Here is a 12,108-nt window from a genome sequence, read left to right on the forward strand (position 1 = left end):
GTAATAATGATACTGATACCTGTAAGAAAAACGCTTTACGGTTTTATGCCTTCTATTTTCTTATATTTACTGGTTATTATACTTTTGCAGTTTCGTCTCTTTTCTTAAATTGTGTTAATTAAAACTTTTTAAAATGACGTTCATGCACTTCATTGTTTTCCAAACTATGATAACAAGTACCATAAATATTCACGATACTAGCAGAAAAACAACGTTCCGGGGCACGACTAACGTGAAGTAAATGTTAATTTGAGTTAATTTCTTTATGTTTAAATAAGATTAATGAACCCATGATCGTATGATACAAAAATAAAATTGATGTTAACATGTAATAAGTGAAACTATTTATGTATGATTTACATTGATAAAAATAAAATGTTATTATCGCATTTGCCTCGGTTCTGATGGGAACGGGTACTGTAGGGTGAAATGGTCTTTGGGTTGTATCGACTTGCAGAAAGCGTCGCAGCTTTTCGGCTTTCGTCTCAGTATATGTGGCAATATCAGAGCACAGTTAGTAGGGATACTGTATTTTCAATAAGTACACATTGATTGGGTCTTTTGTAGCAATAAATTAAGTAAATTGAGTGAATGACACTGTATTTGAAATATGATAATTTTAAAATATACCGATTGTCATTCAGATATCCAGCTAATTTGTAAGGGAGGTTGATGAAAACAAACTGCGGATGTCGTAAAGTAAAATACCATTTACAAGTGTTCACAAGAAGGACAGATTAAATGAATGCTAGATTACTATTTAAATAAGTTTTTTACGGTTAATATGTTACTTGATAACTACTGCATTTTACATACATTTGATCGCTAGCATTGAAATATAGGTTCACTAAGGAACTTTCTTCACAACACACCATTCTGTTTGATTTTTTTAGATGCCTTATCATAAGTTTGGATTGTTCTTTATGAAGACTCGCTATCAATATGACCCATGATGGTATCAGTAACACGTACGCATAGTGCGTTAATTAGCCGTAAAGTAAACTTTATTTAACTTTGATTTCTTCACCTATTTACGTAACAATTAAGACATGCTGTCAAATACCAACAACAACTAAACATGACAGTTGTTGTTCAACTGCTTTGCCCGTGAATATACCTTGTTTGTTAAACTAATTGAAGATAAACACAATAAAAAGCGTTTCTTATTTCGCTATACAAGCATGGTAAACATAGCGTCTTAAAGATTCCGCAATTAGTTTAAATCCAACCAATTGCAATATAATGCTATCGTTAATTATTAAAGTGAACAGCGTTCTTTACTGCTTACAATATAATTTGTGCAGTGTGTTTTGGTGCAAAACACCGACTCGTGTCTTCAACATGATTGGCGTTGTAATCGTTTTCTTGTTCTTGTATTTCTGTCACAACAGGATAATATGTTTTTCATTTAATGCGTAGTTCGCGTAGACCATATGAGAACTGCTAATATAAACGTTCAAAACCATAATTTATAGCACTATTTCTTAACGTAGAAACAGAGACTTGTCCTTATCTTCTTTTGACATGTAAGAGTATTTCTTATCAACATTTTTAGAATATTTAATACATTAAATACGGCTTAAAATGTATTAAAAAGGAATACATGTCCTAAAACGTGTCTTTTTTTCAGAATTTTTTTTTGTTCTCTTAAACAAATTATTTCAATATAAATAAAATGCATCCATTAAACAGAAAATAACAATTACATGTGCATGTACAATGTATGTATACAAATTTCCAACATTAAATAATAAATCATTTTTTAATAAATCAAACGTGTATTTAGGATTGTCATTGTTTATCATTTTTTGTTCCAACAACAAATTGATTAGGTTGAATATCATTCCACATTATGTACTTACGGTTTCAAATTACATTTAACGCCATTCGCCAATTCATTATGTATCTTTTATATTATGCTCCATCTGCAATAATACAAACTCCTGTTACGATTCATTTAAGGTATCCTGTAAATCAGGTCGGTTCACAACAACACCCCATTCTGTTACAATCAATTGTATATATCTTGTTCATCCAGTTCTATCCACATCAACACTCAGCACCACAACGGCTAAGTCTGCCTTCCATCCGCCATGTAAGACCGACGCGGACTGCAAGGTCTTAAAATGCTCCAAGCCAGGCGAGGTCTCAGTATGCCACGATTCCCTGTCCTCCACCACGGGCAGAGATTGCCACTGCCACGTTCCTGAAAGAGAGTGTTTTGAAGCGCAAGACTGCGGTCTGGAGTGCGGCCCTGATGCAACATGCGATAAGAATGCCTGCCACAGCATTGATTACGGACATAACTTTATATCAAATAATTAGTTTCTTAGAAATGTTTTAAATAAATGATCTTTCTGCGATGCATATTATGTAAATGTAAATATTTTATTTCTGTTTTTACAAATAAAGCTTCAAAGGAAAATATCTACCTTGCCTTTCATAAATATATCACGTGTATCAAATTTTAAGTCAGTTGGAGCAGTGGTCTAATGTAGGACGCTGGCGTAGAGATCGAGAGGTCCCTGGTTCGAATCCCGCCCTGACCACTGGAATAATTCCTGAGCAAGAAATGTATCCCACACTCCAATGTGCCGTGGCTGCATACTGCGCTGAAATGTTAACGGACGACTTATACAGTGATCAGGGGAAAAATGTGAAGCGTCTCCGAACTGTACTGTATGAAAAGGGCGCTATATAAATGTGGTAAAAAATAGTCGAAAGTACATTACAGAAATGTAAAAGGAACCGATACATTAAAATAGTCTTACGCGTGTGTATTTCTTTAAACGCATTCGCATGACAATATTATATATACAGATATAATAGTCGAATACTTTTACAGAAACAATTTATTTCATCGCCAAGCAATTTAAAGTATTATTTAATTACATATGTGACGATTTTTGCCGGTACTTTCTCCTTAAGGTTCATTATTCTTTTGAGTTCTTTCTATTATTTACACTAAAACGAAAGTACATTTCCCGCGAACAAGCATTCGACTATTCGGTACGTTCCACGCAAATAGCGTGTGTATTTTGGATTGATCATTGTATTTTTATGTACATAATTGGATGATTTAATTATACAAGTCGGTCATTAAGATGCACAATATGTATTTCATAATATAGCCACAGTATTATACAATTACTGTTTGAAACGGTAGGGTTGTGTTTACATGAAATAGTAGGGTGATGTCTTAAGCAAGCGGGTCACGCGGTATATATATCAGTATATAAAGCGCTGCTCTTATGGGGAGCGAGCAGTCTGCGTTCGATCGTCGAACAAAACACAACGTTTAATACGTTATAGAGACCAAATACCATTGGAAGTATCTGTGACTTTGGATGCCTATTGAGTATATAAACAAATGGACTGAGTCAGAAATGGGGTTGTATCTAGCAGTATCTTTGAGGGGACAGGCCCAGGGTGTGTTCGGTAATCTTCCTGAAAAGTCACATGACTATTTTGCGTTGGTTCAAGCCCTCCAGGAAAGATTTCTTCCGCCGAACCAAACGGAAGTGTACAGGGTGCAATTAAGAGAGCGCCGACAGCGGGCCTCTGAACAGCTATCTGAGTTAGCTCAGGATATACGCAGGCTTACTAACCTGGCATATCCCACTGCCCCTGCTGATGTACGCGAGACACTAGCAAAGGAACAGTTCATAGATTCCTTACATAGCACTGAGTTACGTATTCGTACCAAGCAAGCACGCCCGATCAGTCTCAATGATGCTGTTAGGCATGCCGTAGAATTGGACGCATTCTACAAGGCTGAGAATAAAACAGTTAGTAGTAGTGCGAGCACCAACTTTAGAGGATACTTCAAAGAATCCAGTAGAGTGATGATTTTAGAACTGTTTACGTTAGCTGTGCAGTTTGTTTTGTTACTGTTGCGTTAATGTTTTTTTCTTTCCCCTTTCTTTTCATTGTTGAACTATCAAGTTAATCATTATTTATCAGGTTATACTCATGTTTGTTTTTCTCATCTCATCAGGATACTAGTCATTCATTTAGCATTAGATATCATGTTTTGTCTTAACATTTGCTTTTAACATGATTACCGGGAGTAGTATTTTGATCGTCAATAAAAGATGTTGTTGACGTTTTTGTTTCACACTTAGACAGAGTATTGTAAGCGGGACGCTTAAATCGGAGGCGTGGGTAGTGTGACGATTTTTGCCGGTACTTTTTCCTTTAGGTTCATTATTCTTTTGAGTTCTTTCTATTATTTACACCAAAACGAAAGTACATTTCCCGCGAACAAGCATTCGACTATTCGGTACGTTCCACGCAAATAGCGTGTGTATTTTGGATTGATCATTGTATTTTTATGTACATAATTGGATGATTTAATTATACAAGTCGGTTATTAAGATGCATAATATGTATTTCATAATATAGCCACAGTATTATACAATTACTATTTGAAACGGTAGGGTTGTGTTTACATGAAATAGTAGGGTGATGTCTTTAGCAAGCGGGTCACGTGGTATATATATCAGTATATAAAGCGCTGCTCTTATGGGGAGCGAGACAGGTCGGGCTACCGTAACCTCGTGAAGAGGCCAGTAGGACCTGTAAATAAACTCTGAAACACACACACGGGGAGCGAGCAGTCTGCGTTCGATCGTCGAACAAAACACAACGTTTAATACGTTATAGAGACCAAATACCATTGGAAGTATCTGTGACTTTGGATGCCTATTGAGTGGGGGTGACCCAGGCAACTTTGCGCATAACATACCATAGCTTGCTGGGTAAGCTTGAGACTCATATACTAGTCCGGGCACAGGTTTTCCTTTGGTAATATAAGACAGTGCACGTTTCTGGTCTCTTAGGTCAGCCTGAGCAAGGGACATCTATGTGACTTTGGATACTTTCGAGTGAAGGTGACCCTGGCAACTTTGCGCACAACATACCATTGGCTTGCTGGGTAGCCTAGAGACTCGTATATAAGTCCGGGTCAAAGGTTTCCATTCCAGTTAGTGCACGTGTCAGGTCTCGTAGGTCAGCCTGAGTCTGTCAAGCTACTGATTGTCGCTTGTACAACACTGACCGATTGTCTTCCTTCGCATAACGCAGAGGGGGACATTGATTGTCTTCCTTGCGTAACGCAGAGGGGAGACACTGCAGACTCGTTGCTATAGGTGTAAGACACCCGAGGTGACCCAAGTCACCCAAGACACCCGAGGTGACCCAAGTCACCCAAGACACCCGAGGTGACCCAAGTCACCCAAGACACCCTAGGTGACCCAAGTCAACCCAAGGTGACTCAAATCACCCAAGTCAACCCAAGTCAACCCAAGTCGACCCAAGTCGACCCAAGTCGATCCAAGTCGACCCAAGACAACCCAAGTCGACCCAAGTCGACTCAAGCCAACCCAAGTCAACCCAAGTCAACCCAAGTCGACCCAAGTCAACCCAAGTTGACTCAAGTCAACCCAAGTCGACCCAAGTCGACCCAAGTCAACCCATGTCAACCCGAGTCGACCCAAGTCAACCCAAGTGATCAAAGAAATCCAAGGCGCACAGGGCATACGGAACCGGCTTGTATAGAGGCAAATTATATTATTTGTTTATTAAATCACACGGCTAAGGAAAGCCCGAGGAAAAGCCATTATATATATATCCCGAAGGAACGGTAGACACGTTACACATACTTCATAACAAACGATTTCAACACAGCTGGTCAACTGGGGTTATCATTACAACACATATATATGGGGACATTTCAGACCCAAATAATTTTCGTGACCTTTTAGAATAATAATAAGTGTACGTTTTAAACAATGAGGGACAAAATGACGTTCCTGCGGACGTACGATTCAGTTTTAAACAAAAATGTATTTGCAATAAATTAATTATCAGAGATGAAAAGGCGTCGAAAAAAAATCGTGATTTTAGCTATATATTACTATAAACTTGGTTTAATACTGTGTATTATATGAGAAAATGATACTTGTACATCTAATTTCTCGAACGTCAAGTAAGAAGACAACAGATTAATTGATGGTACGACTACGATCGTGAAACAAAAAAACGAGGGGAGCGCAAACACTGTAGAGCCAAAAGGGCGTAATCATTTAAAAGAAATTTAAATACACAATGGCTTACCTATTGAAAATATGTGTTATTGTGTTATGTTTACTTTTTAAATGATTAGCTGAAGGCTGAATAGGGGAATTTTGAGAATTGTTTGTTTTATTTTTATACGATCTTAATTTTTATTGAAGTTGAAATAAGACCTTAGCATTCGATACTACTCTAATTTAGATTTATTATTGATTGTATAACTTGCGAATTCGGTGAATTAACAGCTTTTAACCTATGAGAATTTTATAGCTGAAAAGTTCTTGCACATAACAGAACATAGTTATATATCCTGTTCGTAATTGCTTATGTCCGATAAATGCGCACCAAAAATGCTGTTATAAGTGTCATTTCGTTATAAAAGTTGTATCGCTTATTGTATATATGAGCGCAAGAGACTCTGTGTTAAGCTCGATTATAAACTCGTAAAACAAGTCTGAATACTATAGATAGGCGGTCAGTTGCAATGGCGGTACGTCTCTAAGTGAAACCTTCAAAAGGACGTAACAAGTACGATTCCATCTTACCTCTGAGACAGCAGATAACCCGCCTTACGATAGGATGGCGTGAGTTCTATTTGTAAATCAACGAATTGTGGAGTACGTTTTTGCAATATCGTCAAATTTGACAGAACAGATAAAAACATACTTTCTTTCAATCAAACTTTCTTAAATTCCCCCAAAATACAGTTTTGCGATAAATTTAAAAAAGGATTTTAGAAAAAGCGGTCCACTACGTTATTATATAAACAAAAGAATCATGGCTGACTAAAGGATGTATATGATGTTTATAAATAACTTAATTGTAATAATAGAAACACACTCGTCTATATCAGTTTTGCTTAATACAGTCAGAAGCTGAAGATTAAAGGCATTTCCAAGCTGTTTCAAATTCAACCCAGAAAAGTTAAATCGATGCTCATAAGCAGGAATGTTATACGTCATATGCACTGCCTTAGGACATTCATTCATCGACAAAATAGACATAATTGTAATATGCCTTTTATGTTCTGAATGTCTAAAACAAACTATAAAGATTTCATAAGTAAATAAGACAAATAATCACATATTATGTGTCCCGAATATTGATGAAACATCTGAACATGTTTATCAATAATGAAGTTAACTGTCAAAAAATATTGCTACGCAGAAAATGGTTCGTAATATGAACAATCTGAATATGTAGGTCACACAACCCAAAACCGGAACTCCTGTTTTAGGGTTACATTTTGTCAACTTGATACTTAGCACACATTGTTCAGTGCATGCTGCCTAGGATTTCTAAAATACATTGCAAATGGTATGTTTTGGTATCAAAATAAAGGTATATTTGTAAGCAATAAGAAAAAAGACCATTTGTTTGCTCTTCGTTTTCTGTTGATGGTTCCCGGCTTGGAAAGAAGGTCATACTATTTGAGCCCAAAATGGCCGCCTCCACAGCTGTCAAAACCGGTTTGCCTATTCTAAGGTAAATATTTTGAGTTACAACGCATAGAATTTAATGACATGCATTTTTGTTCAAAAGATTTTGCATTTATCTCTTCCAATGATGTATGATTACAAATGTATATAGTGGCTATAAGCTTGTCGTGGTAAAAATTGATATCGAACTTCAACTATTTTATTTGTAATATAGAAGGAAATTCATTGCGCATGTGTAACCTGTACACATACGATTAAAATCAGATACCGTTTTCTTTATAGCAACGGCAATGTTATCGTTTCTATGGACATTAATTCCTAAGCGCATAGCATTATGCTTATTCTTGCAACACAATGTAATCACAAGGAGCGCTTAACGACAAACAAACATACGCAATGTTTAACGTAAACGTAGAGAGAGTTGTACTTAACGTCACACTTGAATAGAGGTGTTATTGTAATCGTGACATGACCTTGAAATGCTCGGTTCATCAATCATTTAACTAGATGTTTCTTGAGGAAAAAAATTAGGAATTTCAACAAATTCATAAACATCATTAAGTCTCTCTTTTTTTTGTCATTTAGTTCGTGGATATGTAGCTGTTTTTAACTCTTAACTGTATTAAACAAGTTATTATAGATACAATGATACATATTTAATTATTTTCTCAAGCGGAAACAGGATTTCTCATTCAAAGTTTTAAATCCTAAATTAAACCATATATCCAGTTTAGATTTTTCTTACTATGTATTCGAATACTAGTCAAGTTTCCGTATATGTATTCGACTCACAGCAGGTTTCATTTCAAGTGAGTGTCACAGTACGAGGAGGCTGATGTTTGTGTTGGTGTCAAAATGAAGCTTTAAATACAAGAAGGCAAAATTCAAGCTCATTTTCCCTAAAAACATTCGAATAACGTAAACGGTCATTTCAAGAGTCGCGCAAACATACAAGAATTCACGCGCATACGTTCCACTAACGTAAACTGTCACCAGATGACAACATCGTTTCTCATGGCGGAAAATGTCACGGATCTTGTATTTAATACATTCATTGCTTTGAATAACGTGCTTTTATAAGGTTCTTACCGAATAAGCACCTGTCTAAATAATGTATTGGTTTTTAACTAAAAAGTCATCGTGATTATGTTAGCTCCTTAAGAAGATATTCTTTAATATATAAGTCTTGAGCGGTTATTTTAAAATGAGTTCAGTTTTACATACAAATGTCATTTTATATAATAATTTGCTATGTGTTTGGCCTACACAAATGTTATATATGGCAATGTGTCTTTCAAATTCAGATTCAAACTCGCAACAAATACAAACATGTATTTTACAATTAAAATAAGATACACTCCTTGAGAATTACACTACAAGCCGCTCTAGACTTGTTTACAGGATTCAAAATGACTGTGAATGTAAAGGCTAAAAAAGGAGGCATGCGGCTTAAGGCAAAATCCAGTGATGCACTTAACATTTTCATTAAAAAAGTTTGTCCTTCATCAAGGTTTAACAACAGGATACTGTATAATTATTGCACGGCTACTACTGAGTAATTCGGATCGTTTTTTTATGTGGTAAAAATAAACATGACATTTGAAATGCACTGAATACAGAGTGTGAACAAATATTGACCTCTTAACATGATAAAGATTATCGCTTAAAATTTGTTATTTGACAATGGTTTATACAAAACAAATGAAAAAATAAATCGGGACATAGCTCGAAAAAAAAGAGTAGTGAATGTCACCTCTATGCCACCGTAAAGTGACGCATGCATGCTTTGCATTTTTAAAGCGATGTGCGGTCCACACATGGTCATGTTGATAGAACTCGCTTTCGATATTACTTATCTTATTTTTAGCACAAAATGGTCATTGAAAGATAGTGTGATAGGTGGCTTTTTCTTCGTGTTTTGTGTATGTGACATTACTTAAAGTTTGTTTAAAATGTTCTGGTCTTAAACCGTTCCGTTATGTTGCATGTAGGTCACCAGATATAAAAAGATAAGGTATGTAAACAAAACCAAATTCTCCTCTGAAACCAAAACGCCTACACATAGGGTATTTTGTGTATTTTTATATCTATGGAAGTTTCCTATTAAGGTTTATCCGATTCCCGCCAGTTGATGGGAACATGTTTTGTAAACAGTAAGATTGTTTAAATAGAAACGTTGCGAGCATTTCCCAGCAAAGCAGGGCGTCTGACACAATCAATAATGTACATGGCAAAGTGTGTTACATACTGGCTTAATCTTTAAACGATGCCTATACGCCGATAACCGCGCCAGTACTACGAATTGGTCCTTCCCCCGAGCAGGACAGAGTAACCTCGCTTACACATGTAAAGGGACCCAGGTTAACGAACTTATTCAGTTCAGTATGGCGGTGTGACCGCTGTTCTCGTGTGACCACGTTTCAGATGTTTGGTCAATGTGTAGTATTGCTAGGCCATTTCGCAAACTAGTAGTTTGCACACAGTGTCATGTAAACAAAGGCTCATTGCCGATAAAAAGTATAATAACATGAATCATTTCTGTTGAATTATACAAATTAATGTCATATCTTTGGTTGCTCAAGCGATGAATTGAACATTAAAAAGGGTACGCGTCACAATATTGATCGGCAATGCCACAAAACTATTTGTTTTCGGTTGAAGATGAAATCCATATTCTTCTTGTCTGTCGATTTCAAGACATGCTATTGAAAAATTTTTTTTTTTTTAAAGTGAAATTATATTCTTAATCCACAGAAAAAATATTAACATAACGTATGATAAAAAAGATTCAGTATACACACTATAAAACGAAATTATTTATGTTCATGAAATGGACGTTATGAGCACGTTGAAATCCTTAATATACAATTTAACATTAAGTTTTGTATTTTTTAATGTTTATATAATTTATGTGAATGAAACATTGTTTCTTTTCAAAAAAATATTTACCACTTTTGTAATTATATGTCTTCGTAAATGATCATTTAGCTCGGTCCGGTTGCCGTATGATACAAATATACGGTATTGGTATTTAATTTGCTGCATTATACACATATTAATGTTCTGTTGTCGATCCAATTAAAAGGTAAACACGATGGGTGTAAATTTAATTACAGTGAATCGGATGTCACTGGTTTGCACTTGAAGCAATCTATTTTTTACGACATGACATTGTGGTTAGTTTTACTATGAATAACTGTCCGAACAGGATATATTTTTTATTTCCTCGAATGACGTAGTTGGCGTAGATCCTGAAAGAACAACATATAAAAAGGCTTTTATGTCGATAATAAGGTACACAATTTCTGGAAGAAATTAAGAAGCACAATATTATTATTAAAACATGAATAACGGATTTGCTGTGATTGTCGCTTTTTGCTGTTTTGCGATGGGTAAGTAAATTTATGCGTGAATTATTTTATATGTGGTGTAAATTTAATTGTTGAAGTGCTAACGTGAGCTGAACTTGATATTGTGTCAAAACTTATTTATTACAGCGAATAATTTGTTAAGTCGCAATATACATATATCAAAGTAATATATTTTTTACTTAAAAAAAACAGATTGCAAAACTTAAGCAGGTATTTCTTGAATGTAATCCGCATATTGCAATTGCGGCGTTTGAAGAGTATTTTTCTCATACTTATAAGACATGGTGCACTTTTTTAAATAAATATTTTTTTTTATGATGTATACGAAAATGAATTAAATGTATGCACTTTCAGACCATTAAAATTCAAATCAAATACTGATATATGCATGTCTATTTAAAAACACTTTGATGTAAGATGGGACTTGAACATAATTTTAGTTCTATCTAAATGGAAGGGTTAATGCCATGCTAATGGTATTCTCAGACTATAGTTTACCTTGTATATTCAGTTCTATCCGTTAGAATACGCAGAACAACACCGAAGTCGCCTATTCATCCACCGTGCAGATATGACAGGGACTGTAAGCGTGTAGTATGCACCATCTACGGTGAGGTCCCTGAGTGCCACAGAGCCGCTTCGTCCCCTACGGGCGCCGAGTGCCATTGTCATGTACCGAACGAGTGCAGGGTTAACGCAGACTGCGTGCGAGAGTGCGGTCCAAACGCCACGTGCGACGACAGGGCATGCCATGGAGACTGCATACACGATTAAACGATGTTACCACGCATTCACTCTGCATTATAATCTTGTTTTAAGACACAACTATCCATACATTTTTTTCCGCCAATGTAAATGCTATGTTTGTCTATCTAATAATTAAAATCGTGTAGAATTGATATCTTATGTCTTGTATTAATTTATCAGCTTAGTCAAACGGCATCTAAAACGACCGGCATGGCTGGATCCCAATGGTCCTGAACGGCCGGCGCGCCTTTATCCGGAACGTCCTGAAGTGTTTTCAGTCACAACATGTAATGCGAACGACGCTAATGATTGACCATCTTTCTTGTAAATACTGTTCTGGGTTCCGCTGGTTCTTCACTGACAATTACCAAAGACCCGACACGGTTCAGACAATAATCCCCACATTTTACCTGACCAGGAATGTTCGACCCAATTTTCCTATCCGTTTGTGCCTGTCCATGTGATCAAAACACGTT

The 12,108-nt window shown here is 36.0% G+C and overlaps 1 protein-coding gene across 1 annotated transcript; it reads left to right on the top strand.

The window, feature by feature from the left end:
* Positions 1-10,793: 10,793 nt before the first annotated feature.
* LOC127862059 (uncharacterized) lies at positions 10,794-11,786 on the top strand. The gene is made up of 2 exons (XM_052401009.1): positions 10,794-10,906; positions 11,397-11,786. The coding sequence occupies exons 1-2, from the start codon at positions 10,858-10,860 to the stop codon at positions 11,657-11,659; spliced, it is 312 nt and encodes a 103-aa protein (XP_052256969.1). The 5' UTR covers positions 10,794-10,857; the 3' UTR covers positions 11,660-11,786.
* The last annotated feature ends 322 nt before the right edge of the window (positions 11,787-12,108 follow it).

This window comes from Dreissena polymorpha, chromosome 16, assembly GCF_020536995.1.
Source record: "Dreissena polymorpha isolate Duluth1 chromosome 16, UMN_Dpol_1.0, whole genome shotgun sequence".
NCBI lineage: Eukaryota > Metazoa > Mollusca > Bivalvia > Myida > Dreissenidae > Dreissena > Dreissena polymorpha.

What these genes read in the sequence shown, in the direction of transcription:
- LOC127862059 (XM_052401009.1), top strand. Translation starts at nt 10,858, where the DNA reads ATGAATAACGGATTTGCTGTGATTGTCGCTTTTTGCTGTTTTGCGATG. An exon ending in TTTTTGCTGTTTTGCGATGG is followed by an intron (nt 10,907 to 11,396) that starts GTAAGTAAATTT and finishes TTGTATATTCAG; the next exon opens with TTCTATCCGTTAGAATACGC.